Below are 19,132 nucleotides of genomic sequence, written 5' to 3' on the forward strand. Positions count from 1 at the left end.
TTACAGACAAATTCCTGTAGCGTTTACGTTTAGATTGAATCTGATACCTACTCACGTGTATGTAAAATATATTTAAGTCGAGGCCATTTTTTTAAATCCTAAACGAAGCGAGGGATGCTAACTGAATTCTGAGCATAGCGATGGATTGTAAAATGAAATCTCGAGCTTGAATCTTGTTTCCCTCTCACTTATGTACACATTTACAAGAGCGACAGAGAAGGAATCAAGGAACACGTCGGGTCGCGGTTCGAGGTAGAGGAAACTCGTCCCGCGAGGATCTTTTTCCTTCACTCTCATTTTCCTAGTAACAGTATCGTTTTCTTTGCCACTTACACTTTATTCCACTTCCCACATTTTCGCGTCGTATAGCCCTCAACGGCATGTAAGTAGTGACCTACTTAGTGACAGTTACAACAATAACAGCAGTAGGTTTTGGCCCTTATAATTTCTTTCCCTTATCTTATATTTTCAAACTTTAAAAAGTGGACAAAGTTATGGCTGCCCATACCCATATTTTTCAATGGACTCTACAATTAACAAAAATTTTAACCCTTAATTTGGCAGAAAATGATCATGGTCGTGAGTTCAAGCCTCCTCGGCGCTCGATAATTCTAATAATTCTGATTCGAAAAAAAATACAAAAAGGTGGTCCGGCAGGGCGAATATTGTCCAATTAAGGGGATGACTGAATAATTAATTAAATTACACAATTTTATATATTTAACTTCCATTATAATCTCATCAACTTAAACTTTTCTCAATAAGCTTGCCATAGCTTTCTTCCTGGACTGGCATTGGCCGAAGTATAGCAGGTTCAGTTTCTGAACGTCGATGGAGCTCAGGCCTTGCCAGTGTCCCATTGCCCATCCGTCGTTCTAGAACACATTTGAATGTTTTCATTAAAATGTAATCGTAAATATTTTCTACAAGATATATATCAGTTCTATCAGCTTTACTAGTAATGACGTGGTGAGAAAATTTCACTACCAAAATAAAAAAGCACAGTACATAATAACTAATTCTCATCGTGGACGAGCCATGCTCGGGGCGTCTTGGAGGCGCTAAATTCGAAAATCGTCAAATCTAAGGGCGCCAAATGAGTCAGTTTTTAGTTTTGGCCCCCCATCGAAAGAAGTCTAAATTCGGCACTGGAAGTAGGCAGAGACATAGTGACAACACTTGTCATCGATCACTAATCACCACCAGAGTGCCCTGCCTACTTCTCTTGCTACTTTCCATACATAGACATAATTTCAATAACTTGATATTAATATACCGACGCGGACATCTTAGATCGACGGGCTGATCATCGACACTCATGTACATCTTTCCATAGGTCCAAAAAAATCTTAGCTGACATGAATGTCGAGGTCAAAATCATTATTGGTATTCTCACCCATATAGGATACATGATGCTGGTGACGCCTTGACTGATGTCGAGCCAAGGATAGTGCGTCACGCTTTGATAGTCGTACGCGAAGCCAACTGATGCTGCGGGCGGGAGCTTGGTCTGCAATTCCTTTCCTAAACCTGCGGGGTTTCAATTGTGTTAGTATCTTTGCGGGGAATTTCTCTATCTGAATTGACAGCAATTTCAGCGTAATCTCGAAGCATTGGTGGACTAGCGGTAAGAGCATGCGACTATCAATTCGGATGTTGAATGTCCACACCCCGGGACGTAAGTACAAAGGAGTTCTTCGGAATTTTATTTGTACGAAATTTCATTTGCCAATAATGTAGAGGTAGAACGGCTCTTTGGCGGTCTGAAGTTGCACACCAAAGTAGCTCAAATTACTCCTTAATATAAAAATACTAGCTTTTGCCCGCGGCTTCTCTCGCTTTAGAAAGAAACAAAAAGTAGCCTATGTTACTCTCCATCCCTTCAACTATCTCCACCTAAAGAAACACGTCAATTCGTCGCACCGTTTTGCCGTGAAAGACGGACAAACAAACAGACACACACACTTTCCTATTTATGATATTAGTATGGATAGGTATCAAATATGATGCTATAGTGGGGACGTTTATCGACAAAAAGAGGCCAAACCTTCTTTTTCTTGACCAAAGCATGAAACTTGGCACAGTTGTTCCTTATATCAAAATAAGCCGATTAAGATCGGGAGCCCTCGGGAGCCTCCCCCCTGGGGCTCGGGAGGGGGGGTCAAAGTACCGCTTCACCCGGCTTGCTTTGAAAAATTCTAACATAGCCCGTTTAGTTCATAGGTCATGTTTGGTATCGTTTTCGAGTAAATCAATAACGTAGAATTCATTTTTGGTACTAAAATTATGATTTAATGGTAAATAAAATAAAAAAAAATTAAAAGTTTGAAATTTTCATCTACGATTTACAAATTCAAGTCATCATAAATGTCAAACTGTTTGCTTTTTCTACAAATAAAAAATATGATATGAAAGCCTATTTAATATAGATTATGAATAATATAACTTTTACCCACCTTTACTAACGTTAAGTTTCATAAAAAAAACTTTAAGCCGCGCGGCGTCGGGACGCCGCGAGCGTAATTTTATAATACCTTTATTTTAAAAAACTCTATTAGAACCCGTTTAGCTATTAGGTCATATTTAGTATCGTTTTCGAGTAAATTAATAACGTAGAATTTAGTTTTGGTACTAAAATGACCATTTAATGTTAAATGAAATAAAATAAAAAAAATCATTTTCTGTGAGTTGCAAATTCAAGTCACGATAAATGTCAAACGGTTTGCTTTTTCTATAAATATAAAAATATGATATTAAAGCCTATTCATAAAGGATAGTACGCGTTCACCTACGGGAGCTTAGACTGTCTGCGGGGAACGCGCCTCTTTCATATATTTGATCGCCAGTGTCAGAGGTGTGTTAATGCATAAATAGAAAAAGATTCATTATTATTGACGTGTCGACAACGGCAACACTCGGGTCGGACCACACGATCTAAAGACCGACTGTACCTGTTATTTATTCATTGTAGTGAATCCTGAAAGAAATTTATATAATAGTATTTTATACAATCGTGATATAATACAAAACTTTTCAGTCGAGTACCATGTGTAGTACGGTACGAGAGTGAAAAGCTTAATTACATCACTATTGTATACAATACTTTTTCTACGAGTCATCATCTTCATCATCAATGGACCTAGCAACCAATTGTTTGTAATAACCGTCTCTGATTGGCCGATAACGCGACAGATAAAAAAAATGTGTTTCAGATGCAGGAAAATTTGCCAGGTATCGCAAATTAGTATAGAAATTGTATGAAGTTCTATTTTTGAAATTATTATAGTTAACTAAAGTCAATTATAATGAACTTATTATAATTGAGTCGGAACTGCCATAGAGTATCCAACACTGAAAAGTTAGCACTTGTAGTTTAGTCTGTGGTGTCCTAATTGACAGATTACTCATACTCATACTCATACTATACATTCCCTTCACAAAAACATAGCTGGGTACATATGGAACTGCATAAAAAAGGCTCTACCCTCTTTATGCAGTTGCATCGGTTTTTGCAACCTGATTTATATTTACATCTTGTAACTTCTAAGCATATACTGGCCACTTCAGTGTTGTCTGACCAGTGTGGTACCCATTCGTCTCCTTCTTCCTTCCATCCCCAAGAAGACGGACTTGGCAAATTTTGGTGTGGCACCAACGCCAACGCCTGACTCCAAACAAGAACGCCCTGAGTCCCATTTCTCAAAACTGAAAGTTACAAGTTACAAGCGGAAGTCTCTTTCCAACTTGTCATATTAGACATTGACAACCAGTTGAAAATTGTAACTTGTAGCTTCGAGAAATGGGCCGGGCCCCTGGTACACTGTGCGCAGTATATGCTGATCCAAGGCAGCCTCCGAAGGAGGTATGTTCTCCAATTGTCGATCTTTTTTGGTACCTAAAGAGTTAGGTACTTCGACCACTCATTCACCGTTGCGCAACGACTTGGTCTGAAACAATATGTGCATTATCATTTTAGAGTCTACAACTATCAAATTACAACTTTTTGGTGGATCACGTAACCTTCAGTATTACCCACTTACGTTACGTATCATAGAAAATTATTACAAACTTTAGTAGAATCTGATTTGCCTCTGATATTGCTCCATCTTGTAATAGTTTGACACCTTGAGTGGCCTGGCTAAGCTTCAAAGCCAAAAGAAAACGTTTCTAGATTAGACATAGTATGGGATAGGTACGATAAACGCAGCTTGAAACGATCAACAAGGGAGAAACATGGCCACCCAAGGCTTCAAACTATTACGAGATGGAGCAATATCATAGATAGGCTAATCAGATTCTACTAAAGTTTGTAATTATTTTGTATGATAGGTAAGTGTGTAATAGTGAAGGTGATCCACCAAAATGTTGTAATTTGATAGTTGCAGAATCTGTTTAAATAAAATGACAATGCACATATTGTTTCAGATCAAGGGTCCTTAACTCCTTACGCAACAGTGAATGAGTGCCGGAAGAACCTCTTTACTAGAAAAGATCGACACTTGGAGAACATACCTCCTTCCGAGGCTGCCTTACTTCATCATTACTGCCATTTGTCTAAGACTGGGGCTAAAGACATGCCAACCACACCCTTGCTGCCGACGCATTAGGACACCACGGACTCCACTGCCAGTCTATTGCTGGCCGAATTTTGTGACACACTGCACTTAACGATTTAATCCGCAAGGCTCTCGGCACAGCGAACATGCTGACAACCCTCGAACCTGTCTGCTTGTCAGCAGCAGACGGAAAGCGGCCTGATGGTTGCTTGCTTTTGCCTTGGTTTCTGGGACGACCCTTGGCGTGGGGCGTGACCTGTGTGGATACCTTGACTCCGTCCAACGTCTAACGCTCGGCCCAGAAACCAGAGACTGCTGCTGCAAAACGCCCAGTTTAAACGCGCAAATATGCATTTTTAAAAAACAACTACATATTTGCGGCAATTGCATTTGAAACATTTGGACCATGGTCATCAGACACCAAGCAGTTCGTGAAGGAAGTTTCCACCAAACTTGTCTGGGTGTTTGGTGACATAAGAGAAAAAGCAAACGGTTGACATTTTTGTTGACTTGCATTTGCAAATTATAGATGATTTTTTTTAATTTATTTACAATTAAATTATAATTGTAGTACCAAAATTAAATTCTTTGTTATTAATTTACTCGAAAACTATATCAAACATGACCTAATAGCTAAACCGGGTCTAATAGAGTTTTTAAAATAGAGGTACTTTAAAATTACGCTCGCGGCGTCCCGACGCCGCGCGTCTTAAAGTAATTTTTTAGTGGAACTTAACGTTTGTGAAGGTGAATAAAAGTTATATTTTTTATATTCTATATTAAATAGGCTTTCTTATCATATTTTTTATTTATAGAAAAAGCAAACAGTTTGTCATTTATGATGACTTGAATATGTAAATCATGGATGAAAATTTCAAATTTTTTAATTTTTTTTAATTTTACTTACCATTAAATTATAATTTTAGTACCAAAAATGAATTCTACGTTATTGATTTACTCGAAAACGATATCAAACATGACCTAATAGCTAAACGGGGTCTAATAGAGTTTCTAAAATAAAGGCATTTTAAAATTACGCTCGCGGCGTACCGACGCCGCGCGTCTTAAAGTAATTTTTTTTTGGAACTTAACGTTAGTAAAGGTGGATAAAAGTTATATTTTTTATAATCTATATTAAATAGGCTATCATGTCATATTTTTTATTTATAGAAAAAGCAAACAGTTTGTCATTTATGATGACTTGAATTTGTAAATCATGGATGAAAATTTCAAATTTTTTAATTTTTTTTATTTTATTTACCATTAAATGATAATTTTAGTACTGAAAACGAATTCTACGTTATTGATTTACTCGAAAACGATACCAAACATGACCTATTAACTAAACGGGGTAAGTTAGAATTTTTCAAACCAAGCCGGTTGAAGCGGTACTTTGACCCCCCCTCCCGGGCCCCAGGGGGAGGCTCCCGAAGGCTCCCGATCTTAATCGGCTTATTTTGATATAAGGAACAACTGTGCCAAGTTTCATGCTTTGGTCAAAAAATTTAAGGTTTTTCAATAAACTCCCCAACTACTACTCCCAATCAAGGCTAATGCCATACGAATTAGCATCCATAGTACAAGCTTTTCTTAGTTTGGGGCTAAATTGATCTGTGTAAGGTGTCCCCAATATTTATTTATTTATTTAATTACGATACGACACTGATTTCAAGGCACCTAAAACAAAATCTGTATACTCCTATTAATTAATAAGTAACGGGTCAAGAAACTCACCCCTAGTCACGTTATCCCAGTTGATAGCGAGGAAGTCGTCTCGGTCGTGTGAGTTGTGCTGGTGGTCCAGGCCTAGCACGTGCACAAACACGTGCAGCAGGTCGTTGACGGAGTTGAAGCAGTCCGACGTGATCACCAGCTCCTGGGGAGGTTGTACATCGTATCGTTTGTATTTTATGGAGTTGGGCACAATGCCTAGATTGTGGACTAAAATGGATACGTTCGTTTTTGGATGTTAGAAACTCCACTGGCTTCTGGATGGACGATATTCAGAAGATGGTCTCTTAATGCACCGCCTACAATATTTGCTTTGCCCAAAGGTTGACTGGTATAGAATGCATCATGGCATTAAGTTCGCCTTTTGTACATTAAGTTGTTCTTTTGTGTTGTGCAATAAAGTTTAAATACTGAAATAAGATTGCGAGTCACTTCTGAAGCAACAGGAAACGTGCCGAATTGAAATAAAATACTTAGGCGTTGCATGCACATAGAGATATTTCACTAAAAAGCTGGCCTAAATTATTATATATTTCTATTGTGTAAATCCAAATATGCTGTTTTAATTTATTTTTAACCCCCGACGCAAAAACGACGGGGTGTTATAAGTTTGACGTGTCTGTCTGTCTGTCTGTGGCATCGTAGCTCCCGAACGGATAAACCGATTTAGATTTAGTTTTTTTTTTGTCTGAAATCTGAGTTAGTCGGGTCAGGAGTGTTCTTAGCCATGTTTTACGAAAATCGGTCTACTATGTAGCGGTCGGGGGTTTTTTCAAAATTTTAATTTTGTGGTTAGGTTATGACACTTATCAAGGGCGCTCGAATCGCCGCTGGTACGAAGTTACACGAACTTTTTTTTTTATTATAGTGCGGCAAAATTAACTAGATATTGTATGTGTTACCTGTGGCAATAGGCTACTAGACTCATATCGAATTTTGCACAGTAAATGATTGTATTTTGTAGCATTTGACATAAAAAAAACAATATTTATAGATTTTGGGTATAAAAAGTGTATTTTGACTACGTATTTTCGATTAAAAATGTGTGTATTTATTTATTTATTTTGGACACCGAAAACGCTGTCAGCGCGGCGATGAAGTGAGGTCATCGAATTCGAACCTTACTGCATGTCAAAACAATCACTGACATATTGAACTTTATTTATTATTTAAACTTTATTGCACAAAAGACAAACTTAATGTACAAAAGGCGAACTTAATGCCATGTAGCATTCTCTACCAGTCAACCTTAAGGCAAAGCAGAAAAGATTGTAGGCGGTGCATTGAAAACAAAAGAACAGAAAAAGAAAATCAGAAATCTAAAACATACTTACATCAAATAATACATAAATACATATAATACATAAATATAATTTAATATAGAATGACCTGATGACAGATAATCTATAGATTAACATGAACATGACTGTGTTGTTTTTGCTTCATTACGTAAAAATGTACTTTAAAAATATTTTTTTCCCCTCACTAGCTCGGAAACACGTGTTTTGTCCTTTAATACCAGCGGGTAAAAACGCATTTTATCCACTAGTGGGTAAAGTAATTTGAACTTGAATAAAGTCAAATTAACTGCTTTAAAATTGATAAAAGTAGGTGAATCTAGTAATAAAGATGATTTACCACCTGTGGAACTAATGGAAGCAAGTGATAAACGCATTTTTTGCATTGTAGTTTCCTCGCTATAGTGAGGGGAAAAGTTTTGTGTTACACTCGGGTGCAAATGTATTTTACATCTCGTGTGTTAAAAAACTCGCAAGCTCAGGATTCTATTCTCGAACCACTCGCTTCGCTCGTGGTTCAACTATAGAATCCTTTCACTTGCTCGTTTTTCAATTCCACACTCGGCGTTAAAATACAACTTTGCCCCCTTGTATAACAAATAACTATTACTGTTTTCAAGTCATAATAAAATATGGTAATATTTTATTTCGGTAAATTGGACAGTACTTAATCATATAAGACAGACTAGAGGGTCAAGTAGCCTATCAAAAGGTAGTGCTTTCATATTATCCAACGTGAAAATTTTCTCACCTTTTGTGCGCCAGCGCGGCCAGGCTCTGGGCACCGACAGCCTGGCTCTGGTGAGCGGGTCAGCACCAACAAGTCGTCAGCATGCCGTCTTGCTGGCGACGGTGGCGCCGCTCTGCGGGTACGTTTGTGTTCTGAAACATGTACGCCAAGATGTTGTAGATTTCGGGAAGTCCCCCCCCCCCCCCTATAAACTTAATTCTAGAAGCTAATTCCTGTTACAGCATACGCGAATCCTGTAGAGGAGAAACGCCGAACATACTCATATTCAAGCATTTTTGCTCAAGCTGATATGGAAATGCTTTACTGCACTTTGCGCTTGGACAGACAACGTATACAGGGTGTATTTTGATAGCGGGTCAGTAAGGGCAGCTATGAGATGCCGTAGTCCTACGTGAAAACGGTCTAAGGGAACCATCCATCGATTTCAAATTGATGAAAAATGGCATTTACAGATTTTGGAAAACACATACAGGGTGCGAGAAAAAGGGCATTTTTGACAAACTTTTTTTTGACGCCAATCGATCCCATTCCTATCAAGGATAAAAAGCTTGTATGGGACCAAAAAAAATTTCCGGCTAGAAAAGTCACAAATCGTGAAAAAATTTCTACATGGTGTTTTTATGATGCCAATCGATTCCATTCCTATTCAGTATCGATAGTTTCTTTAGGCTCAACTTGCGATAATGTACTAAAGAGCCACAAATTGAAGAATACTTTTTCGATATTTTCCCCATAGTAAAATGTAGCCATTGATTTGTGGGTTTTTAGTTCATTGCCGTGAGTTGACCCCTAAGCAAGTATTGATACTGAATAGGAATGGAATCGATTGGTATAAAAAAAACACCATGCGAAAAAAAATAAATTTTATACAAATTGTATGGGAAAAGTTTTTCACAATTTGTGACTTTTCTAGCCGGAAAATTTTTTTTGGTCCCATACAAGCTTTTGATCCTTGATAGGAATGGGATCGATTGGCGTCAAAAAAAAGTTTGTCAAAATGCCCTTTTTCTCGCACCCTGTAAGTTTTTTCCAAAATCTGTAAATGCCATTTTTCATCAATTTGAAATCGATGGATGGTCCCCTCCCAACTAACAAAAATTAGTCTTATAGTGGCTTATAATGCCAAAAATAGTACTCTTATAATAACCTTGTAAACCCTTTACAAGAGGGCATTTGGGCACACCTTATAAGGCCAAAAACCTTATATCCCCCTTGTAGTTGCTATATTATTAGCTTTCTTATCTTGTACGTGTTTTATTATGGCATGCAATAAGAAAGTTAACCTTATAATGGCAAGAAAAGTGCTTTTAAAAGGCTAATGTACTAATAAGAATCATATTTAAAGCTTTAATAAAGGCAATTATACTTGTAAGAATCATATTCAAAGCTTTAATAAGGGCAATAGCTTTTATACACGTTTTGTGATCATCAGATATAAGGGAGTAAAACTCATAACGGCGAAACAGGATGCTGTTTTAAAAGTTTATTGTGCTTTTCGTAGTGATTTATGTGTACATCATCAACATCATCAAATCATCCATTTTGCAAGTTAGTAAACGGTAAGTTAACTTTTACATATTACAATTATTTGCTTATTTATTATGAAAACTGTGTGGGAATCCAATTTCATGGTGAAATGTGATATAAAATGTGTTGTATTACTAATGCGCCCTTGTATTTCAACGGTTTTGTACTAAAAATGCGGTTAATTAATTTTGACATGTCTTGAGCAAGGCTGTTATAAGAGTAAAAGCAGTAAGCACATCATTTACAAATACTCTATAAGAGTAAAAACTTTATAATAGCCACCGGTGTTACTTATGATTTGCCATTTTATATATCTTTAGGGTTCCTTCTCACAATTAGTGAAATCCCGAACCTTACCATCTAGTTAAATATTTGTAACGGATACCAGTTAAAAATTCATAACGTTATCGATAGAGAGCAGATTTCAGGTAGCGATTTAAATATTAATATGAATATGACTCGCATACAATATTTATTATTTTTTCTACACACGAAAAAATGTATGGGAACATAAAAGTAAAACCCTTTTTGGATGCTTTTGTGAATATTGGGCAAAAATTATAATGATAATAAATAAAAATAAAAAAAATATTTATTTATACTTATTTCTTTAATATTTCTTCTGCGCATTGCACAGTAAAAACTTCTATTATGGCTCAAAGAATATAAAAATGAAAATAATTCGCTTCTTATATATATTTAAATTGAAAGTCCATTATTTAGAATAAAATACTTTAATTTATAAAATAAAAAATAACATTAATTTAATCTAATTATTCAGTGAAGTTTGTGGAGTGCGATGTAGGTAATAATAATAGATTATAAACCACATGACATGTATTTAAAAAATTGCACTAGTCATATCCATATTAATATTTAAATCGCTACCTGAAATCCGCTGTCTAGTTATCATGTACTTGGCGCAAAACTTTGAAATTGCATTTTTGTTCGAAAGACCGTTGTTTTTAAACCGGTATTTTGGGGAACGCTTTGATAAAGGTTTGGTTCTATTAACCGGCATAGAACAAAATAAAACCGTGTAGTCCGCAGCATGTCAGGTAATACTGATATTTTCAATATTTCATTAGGAAGTTATACCTAGAATTTTCAATTTAAAACAAACTTGTGCTTCGGAATATTTAATCTTCTGGTGCCTTATTTTATTACTTCCTATTGATTTATTGTAAATGCTGAGTCAAATACTCTATTTGATATTTATTATTATGGTTATTGTTACAGAATCTGTGGATGAGATACATAGTCAGCCGTTTTTAGTGACGTGAAGATGACAAACTCTTCTCCTCCTCTTAGTAAGTAAGTGCTATTGAAAACCACAGACGATTTCAGTACCGCCATCACAATGGACTTTGTGTCGATAACTATAAACCGCCTAGCCTAAGACTTCAAATAAATATTTTTTTTTTTTTATTACAGATGAACTACAAAACGGCACATATTCTGATGGAGAAAATCAGTCACAATCATTACTTACACCCAAAAATAAGCCAGGAGTGGTGGATCAAAAAACATGCAAAATGGAAGAGGACGCAGGAAATAGTTTAGGTTGTAAGAAAATCACACCAAGCAAAGATGGCGCTGATAATTCAAAACAAGAAAACGGAAATCAATATATCTTTTATGAATTTGATGAAGACCTCGATGAAAGAAACTACTTATTATTTTGGAAATTTACTGATATGTTAATTACAATTTCTACCACCGTGTCGGCGCTCTGAAGAATATATTAATATTTTGAAGTATGTAGACTCATTGAAACAGCAACATCGTGAGCAATAGAACTGAAAATATTAATCTTATAAAGTTACTTGTATCGGTTTGGTTTCGTTGCACATAAATAAATATCTTAAAAAGTGAGTTTGTCTTTATTTGTCCTCAATTTTAATCTGTCTTAGTCCCAAAAGGATTACATATAAAATCGGTTTCTTAAAATAGCCGAACATTGTATTCACTTATTCAGATCGTCCAACATTCACAATGATACCCCGCAATAAAAGATTTTTTTTTTTATTTCAGACCAAAGTCCATAAAGTAAGGAATACACTTTTGGAACTTATTCTAATAAAGTTAATCTTAAAAATTAATATTAGTAGGTACTGATGGATAAAAAAACTGAGTGCCTTGGTAATAGTCTCTTATACGCTCAGTTATGTATAATTGGCCACCTCCGAGTACATGCTAGTCTGGTATAACCGGTGGACACTCTATTTAATAATGTAAACATTGTAAAACATGGAAACAATGGACCAGTTACATTTGCCCTCCAGTCGAGAGCTGCCCCGCGGCCCCGCTGTATATACCTTAACATTTTTCACCGCAGAGCTACAGACACCTTAAATAAGAACAAAAAATATAATTATTAAGCTAAATCCAAACTCAATTCATCATTTAACGATATACCTGTATTACTGTCACTGCTGCTTGCCTGCATATTCATATAATTATTCCATAATGACATCCTCTACGGAACCACTAATCGATAAGTTGGGATCAGATTGTTCACATTCGCTGGATTTTCAAAATGACGAATCAAGTTTTATAAAAACTTTTAATACGACACTTTCAAGAATAATGCCTTTATAATTATTGTATAAGAGAAAATGTATTGCTTTAATTCTTTAAAACACTTTATAAAATGCTATAATTTGTTTGCTGGATAGACGTTTTATTATATGCTCCTATGAGGCATAAAGCATCATAGTTATCTTATGCATTACTTTTATAAGAATAATTGGCCATAACAAAAGCTTTTATAGTGCTTTGAATATTATACAGCGAAAAGGCATTTTAAATGGCTTCTATAAGAATACATATTTTTAAACCCTTATTGCAGTCATATAAATTGGACTTATTAACGTGTACATGGCCAAGTTATAAGAGTAAATGTACTATTGGCCAAATCCTCTTATAATGAGCTACTATAAGAGTAAATATTTTTAAACCCTTATTGCAGTCATATAAATTGGACTTATTAACGTGTACATGGCCAAGTTATAAGAGTAAATGTACTATTGGCCAAATCCTCTTATAATGAGCTACTATAAGAGTAAATATTTTTAAACCCTTATTGCAGTCATATAAATTTGACTTATTAACGTGTACATGGCCAAATTATAAGAGTAAATGTACTATTAGGCCAAATTCTCTTATAATGAGCCGCTATAAGGAACTCTGGCATAATGAATGCTATTTTAAAACTACTATGAGTGTTTAGCCCTTATAGATTGATTTTATAAGGATATTTTGTTTGTTGGGCTTAGACCATTTTCACGTAGGACTACGGCATCTCATAGCTGCCCTTACTGACCCGCTATCAAAATACACCCTGTATAGTATAAGCCCTTTTTGAGGGTGATTTAATTGTCTCTGTATCTAACTCGTCATTCCTAGAGTCTAGTTTATGTTTCCTTTCTATTTTTTTACCTGACTTAGTATTTTGTTTAGAATCATCTTTTTTCGATTTCTTGTCAGCAACTGATTCTAAATTATTGGTTTTGTCATTTTTCCTTGTCATATTAGCCCAAAAACCAGGTTTATTGATAAAGGTTGAAGTAGTATCTTTCAGTGAGAGTTTTTTGAGTTTTTCTTCTGAGATAGATGACTCCGATGATACAGACTCGACAGAGTCTGATGAACGTGATTCCATTGACTTTGAGCTTTGATAAGTATTTAATGACTGGTGTTGAAGGGTCTTAATGTTTTCTTTCTTTATAGGTACTTGATTACCATCATCGGCTAAAACCACGTCATCATTTACTGTTGTGGTTTCGACGTCGTCGTCTTTTGACATGTCTCTGAATTCAATACAAGTTTCTTTTTCGATGTGCTTTATGACTTCTTCAATATTTTGTCTTTCTTCAATAGCTGTAATTTAACAAATATGCGTAGTCATTGGTTTATTAAAAGATTCTATTAAACTCTTGATGTTTGTTACTCTAGTTAAGGTTTTGGTCCAGCTTTATTATGTTTTGAACCAGTTAAGTATAGAGGTAGATACATGTATTAAGTAAAGTAATGCTGCACAGGGCAGGCTTACCAAACAGCTGGGGCCCTGGATCTAACTACCTAAACCTGCAGGAGTGTGTAGAATAGAACCAAAAGGTCTGAAAAAGGAATTAAAAATTTCCAGAACACACAAGCGAACTTACAGAACTCAATCTTGTCTTTGAGTTTATAGTTCACAATTCCATACGGCCATAATCTGTCACGGAAATAGTCATCAATTTCCTTTTGCGTCGCTTTCTTTGTCTCTTTCTGTTGTTTCGAAGCGATGACGGTAGGGCAGGTCGTCTCCAAGTAGTGCTTGTTTCGGTCTATGCACTCTCCGCCAAAAATCATTGATACCTTTTCTATGTCAACCTCACTTAGCCCAACGCGTTGACCAAAGTCGATTCCAGACTAAAAATATAAAGCAAAGTTAGAATAAACTTAATTTATTCCCCGTAAAGCAAAGCCATTGGTAAAGGGGATAGGATTTAAAGAAATATGATCCACTCTTGGCATGCTCCTAAAATTCTGACGGTTAAATTTAATTACCTCTTTGCAAAGCTAGTTGGTCTCCAAACAAAAGCGAAGCCACCTCTTTGGTCACTAGAGGTCTCATTAGTCCTATTGGACTTACTAACTTATAACTTTATAGTATACCATCATCGCACAATATCTTTACATTCTTTACTTTACCAACCAGAAGCATGTTTTTTTTTTTTGCCAAACGGCCAACGATCAAACGTGGAAAATCGATATAAGCATATTATAAATACGGTAAATACCTTAAAATCAAGGGTGAATAGGCATCTTCTGGGCGAGCTCACTCCATCGTAGGCCACGTCTTTGCTTTTGTCTAAGAAGTCTATGGCAAAAAGTAAGCCCATTTATAACTTAAAAAACCTACCGCGGCAACAAGGGTGTATTTCCCATTTTTGGAGAATGCTCTTGGAGGGTAATGGAGAACACTCGCGTAGTCGTAGGGAAGAGAAGACAGTATCGCAGGACGACGCCTTGTTTCGAAGAATTTCTTGTATCCTGGAAATCAAATTTATTTGAGGTAGTGCTGTGAGATGAGACCCATGCCACAGTATAACCCATGCATTGGGTTGCATGGGCATGGGTCTCATCTCACTGTTCCTTAGCGTATTTACTTTTGATACCTGACGTATGACAAAAAAAAATCGAGTTTTTCAAAATTAGGAGCAATACCATGAAAGAGTCTACCCGTGTCCCGTACAAACGCAAATTTTCTGCAAATTGACTGTAAGGTGTAAGAGGATTTTCTAAGGCAGTGTGCAGAATAAAAAATATTTACAGAAAAATTATCGCGTGCTTTAAACGCCGAAAAAACCGCAACACACGAAATATAATGCGTTTGTAAATGGAATGTTATACCATATTTATGTAAACTTGATTGAGATGGTTTAGTGACTTGAGTGTTTATTACATTACCAGTTCTCAAATTCTCACCTCCCTTAAGGGGCATTTTACAAGAAAGCGAAGTTATGTCTGACAACCTTTCATGACTCGGTTAACAAATTAGCAGTATTTTCTCGTGCTTTACGAATTTGATTGAAATAGCTGCCATATTTATATTATAAGCCAAAATCTTATATGGCTTATAAGCCAAAATCATGTCGTAAGCGACATTCTCGTGGATTGCTCCTTAAGCAGTTTTAACCACCAGTGATCTGTGGCGGAGCGATCTTGTGAATGACCATAAATCGATTGTGCAACTATATTTACGTGATTTTGCAAGTTTGCACTATGTTGAAAGGCGTCTCCAGCCTATTTCCTCCGAGAATGCTGCAAAATCCTTATGCAGACTCACCTGGTTTAATGTTGTCCCACATGACGCTGATGTGTTGGTCGCGGTCCTCGCGCACGTGCTCGTGTGAGAAACCCAGGATGTGCATGACTTCGTGCATGATCTGACCTTCCGACATACAGTCATAGCCGAATACTACCCACTGAAATATAATACATTCAGTATATGAGCCATTCCCGAGATTAGGCCATTTTTTAGGGAAAAGATGTAGGCGCTAATGTTTATTGTCCCAAATTTGAATTTCGCAATTTTTTCTAGTGACAAGTCGTTTGACCGGCTACATAGGTAGTTTAATACAATAAATGTTTTGAAAGGTGTACATTTGCTAAGAGAATGAAGAGCGCCCTTATCAGGTCATAAATTAAGTCATGAATCAATGATGAATGTATGTTATTATTGGATCGTTCACTCCTGATATGGTTTGAAGTTATACTTAGGTAGGTATCTGTGCAACGTCCAAAGTTCAAGCCAGTAAGAACCCTTTAGTACCTAAGTTATTCTACATTCTGAACGCATAATCGACACATTATTTTGACACGAGATGCCGTGATAAAAGCGAGATTATAGTACTGATTCATAAAGCTTTATATAGGCTTTGAAAGTACCAGAGTACCTGAACTCCTGAAATGGTCTTCAACTCGTTGCTATGCACACACTGCCGAGTGCCTGAAGGGTTGGTGATGTACAGCCATTGGACATCTTGCAAAGACGCCTTGTCCGTGGGCCTCTCTCGCAGTCGTTGCAAGCGTATGCAGGTACTTTGCTCGAAGTTGTCGAAAGCTTTTGTTATTTTTTCGGCTAGGAATGTATCTGTAGAGTAATAGTAGTAGCTTTGTGAACTAACAGCAACAGAAGACGATGCTATTAAGTTCAGAATAGATTTATAAGTGCAATATTCAGTCCAGAGGCTGAGACTTCAACTTACGGTCTCCTGAAATGCTAGTCCAGTGCTTTACTATCTGCGCCATAAAAACTTGCTGGCTATGATTGTAGAGCGCTGAGCTAGCGATCCAAAAGCCAAGACAGTATTGTTTTCTCTTTTTAGTTTAGTAGGCCTTATGTTGCAAGTAACATGAATGATTTAATGTTATTAGTTAGGTTTAGCAGAATATAATTACATATAAAAGTATAACGAGATTTTAGTCTGCGTTGATTACCGTATGTATTTGAGTCGATGAAATATGGGATGATTCCGTGTTTCCAATACTTGTGCCATGGGACCGGAACCGTTTTTCCGTCTAGCTTCTCTCTTCCGTCAGCTTTTTCCTCCAGAATATTGACATCTAAAGCACCAGGAGCGAAATCGAACCGTCTTCCGGATTTTGCGCCCTGAAATAAAATCAAGTTTTTTTTTAAATATATCTAAATGGTAAATGAAAAAGCGCCTGACCAGTCGGATTGCAGAAGCAGAGGCATCGCAGTATAGGCTTAGTCTATCTACGACGTACGTTGCTGACCCTAATACAAGTTTGCAAGTATTTGTCATAGGTCAATGTCAGTAACCTCCACAGTGTCAGATTGCTTTGATGACGTTGACTTTTGCTAACTATAAACATCAATTTGAAATTAATGGAAACGGAAATGAAGAAAAGAACAATGGAGTCTGGTCATAAGATACTCTGTGTGAAATTTCTTTATAATTTAATTGTTCTCTTGTTTTAAATGGGCAGTCATCCAGTGTTTTAGAAAATACGTCTACTGATGTTTACATTGTTTACCGTACCTCAGGTTTGGCTGTCGTAGTATCATTTTTCTTTCTATATTCAACTTTTTTCCCATCCTCTGGTTCGTCATAAAGTTTGTCTACAATATTCTCTACTCGGTCTGAAGGGTCTACCGCTGGAGCGGCTCTTTTTACTCGATTGTGACTGAGGAGTTCACTTTGCGCCTTCTCGTTTTCAACGTTGAACATTTGACATAGGTCCAGAGTGTTTTGTCGTTTTCTTGCAATAAGTTGTCGGTTAACTGTTAAATAATTTGTATATATGGTGGAGCTTATCGATGTAACCTATTATTAATTCGCCAGCACATTTGGTGAAAGGTCCGAAGTGTAAAGTGTAATGAAACTAATGAAGTGTGTGAACGAGCCAGCCGTGAAGGTTTCCCCTTTTACGTGCCCGCTTATATACCTGTAACCTGACTATAATTCTGTAGCATTAGGTAAATAAAATAAAAAAAAACTTTTCATCGCATTTTAATCAGATTTTTGGCAACTTTAGTACATCTGCCATTTTCCCAAAAAGTTATGATCAACATCATTGTGCTATTCATAAGTTTGCTTACTTCTGCTCTACGGACGTTTGAGCTTAAGTACTTAAAAAAAAAATTCAGTCGAATTCAGAACCTCCTCCTTTTCTTGAAGTCGGTTAATAAATAATAAATAAATAAAATATTATAGGACATTCTCACACAGATTGACTGAGGCCCACGGTAAGCTCAAGAAGGCTTGTGTTGTGGGTACTCAGACAACGATATATATATAATATATAAATACTTATATACATAGAAAACATCCATGACTCAGGAACAAATATCTGTGCTCATCAAACAAATAAATGTCCTTACCGGGATACGAACCCGGGACCGCGGCGCAGCAGGCAGGGTCACTACCGACTGCGCCAGACCGGTCATCAAACTTATGTAGAGGTATTTATTTTAAATGAAGGAGAAACGTTGAAATTTATGTAGTTTTGTAGTTTGTACCCTATTTTTGATGTACGTACGTTTACGGACAGACAGACTTCCTGGGTGTGAACATTCTACTAAAATACTTGACAAATATAATAAAAATACTGTATAGGAAAGACTTAACATTATGCAAAATTTACTTTTAAAGTAACATTTTTTGCAGTATCAAGATATAAAATTGTTGTGAAATTTCTCGTCTAAAATATGTTATTGCTCATTTTATAGTTTTCGATTAAATATTATAGGTGCCTAGAGCATGAGCAAGTATAACATATTATTTGTTATAAATAATATAATATAGTACCTACATTCATTCAAGTGCAGCAAACCATTCGCAATGGCCGAAAATTCAATGATATGAGGCTTTCTTCTCTATTGGCCTGGGTTTGTTTGTATACACAGATATTCTAGATAAGATAATTATTTTTTGTGTTGTCGGCCTGCACAGGTCTTGTAATAAGCACGGACCCCGCGACGGATACGGGAGAACCTTACTCGTGTCGCGTTAGTCCGTTTTTACATTATCCGATCCAATATCGGATGTCGGAAGGATTTCAATAGAAAAATCCAAGATGGCGCCTGTAATGTATGGGATATCGGTCCTATATCCGATATCGGATCGGATAATGTGAAAATGAAAACGCACGTATACGACACCTGCGCGATGAGATGGGGTGGTGCTATTCTTTTCTGATGCCGGCATCAAACGGCACTACATTATAGGTTATCAACAATATCAACATTGAAT

At 36.4% G+C, this 19,132-nt stretch overlaps 2 protein-coding genes across 3 annotated transcripts in view; one reads left to right on the forward strand and one right to left on the reverse strand.

Annotated features, from left to right (window-relative positions):
• The window catches only part of LOC125236675 (clavesin-1-like), a 55,242-nt gene that overhangs the window by 400 nt on the left and 35,710 nt on the right, over positions 1-19,132 (forward strand). The window lies entirely within an intron of this gene.
• LOC125236674 lies at positions 711-18,565 on the reverse strand. 2 transcript variants are annotated; one of them, XM_048143573.1, is made up of 12 exons: positions 18,420-18,565; positions 17,420-17,661; positions 16,854-17,025; positions 16,310-16,506; positions 15,700-15,838; positions 14,773-14,903; positions 14,030-14,279; positions 13,305-13,745; positions 8,337-8,467; positions 6,291-6,429; positions 1,397-1,530; positions 711-875 (listed from the first exon to the last, which is right to left on the reverse strand). In XM_048143573.1, exons 1-12 carry the CDS (start codon positions 18,508-18,510, stop codon positions 747-749), a joined length of 2,196 nt encoding a protein of 731 aa, XP_047999530.1. In that variant the 5' UTR covers positions 18,511-18,565; the 3' UTR covers positions 711-746. The 2 variants fall into 2 exon arrangements, with proteins under 2 accessions (XP_047999530.1, XP_047999529.1); XM_048143572.1 differs by having other exon boundaries at positions 6,291-6,432.

The sequence above is a fragment of the Leguminivora glycinivorella genome, chromosome 19, assembly GCF_023078275.1.
Source record: "Leguminivora glycinivorella isolate SPB_JAAS2020 chromosome 19, LegGlyc_1.1, whole genome shotgun sequence".
NCBI lineage: Eukaryota > Metazoa > Arthropoda > Insecta > Lepidoptera > Tortricidae > Leguminivora > Leguminivora glycinivorella.

Bases quoted from the DNA above. Each gene is read 5' to 3' on its own strand.
- LOC125236674 (XM_048143572.1), bottom strand. From the start codon at position 18,510: ATGTTAAGTCTTTCCTATACAGTATTTTTATTATATTTGTCAAGTATT. The intron at 13,746-14,029 runs GTAAGTTCGCTT...GTTAAATTACAG, and splicing joins CAAAGACAAGATTGAGTTCT to CTATTGAAGAAAGACAAAAT. The intron at 6,433-8,336 runs GTGAGAAAATTT...CAACCTCCCCAG, and splicing joins GCCGCGCTGGCGCACAAAAG to GAGCTGGTGATCACGTCGGA.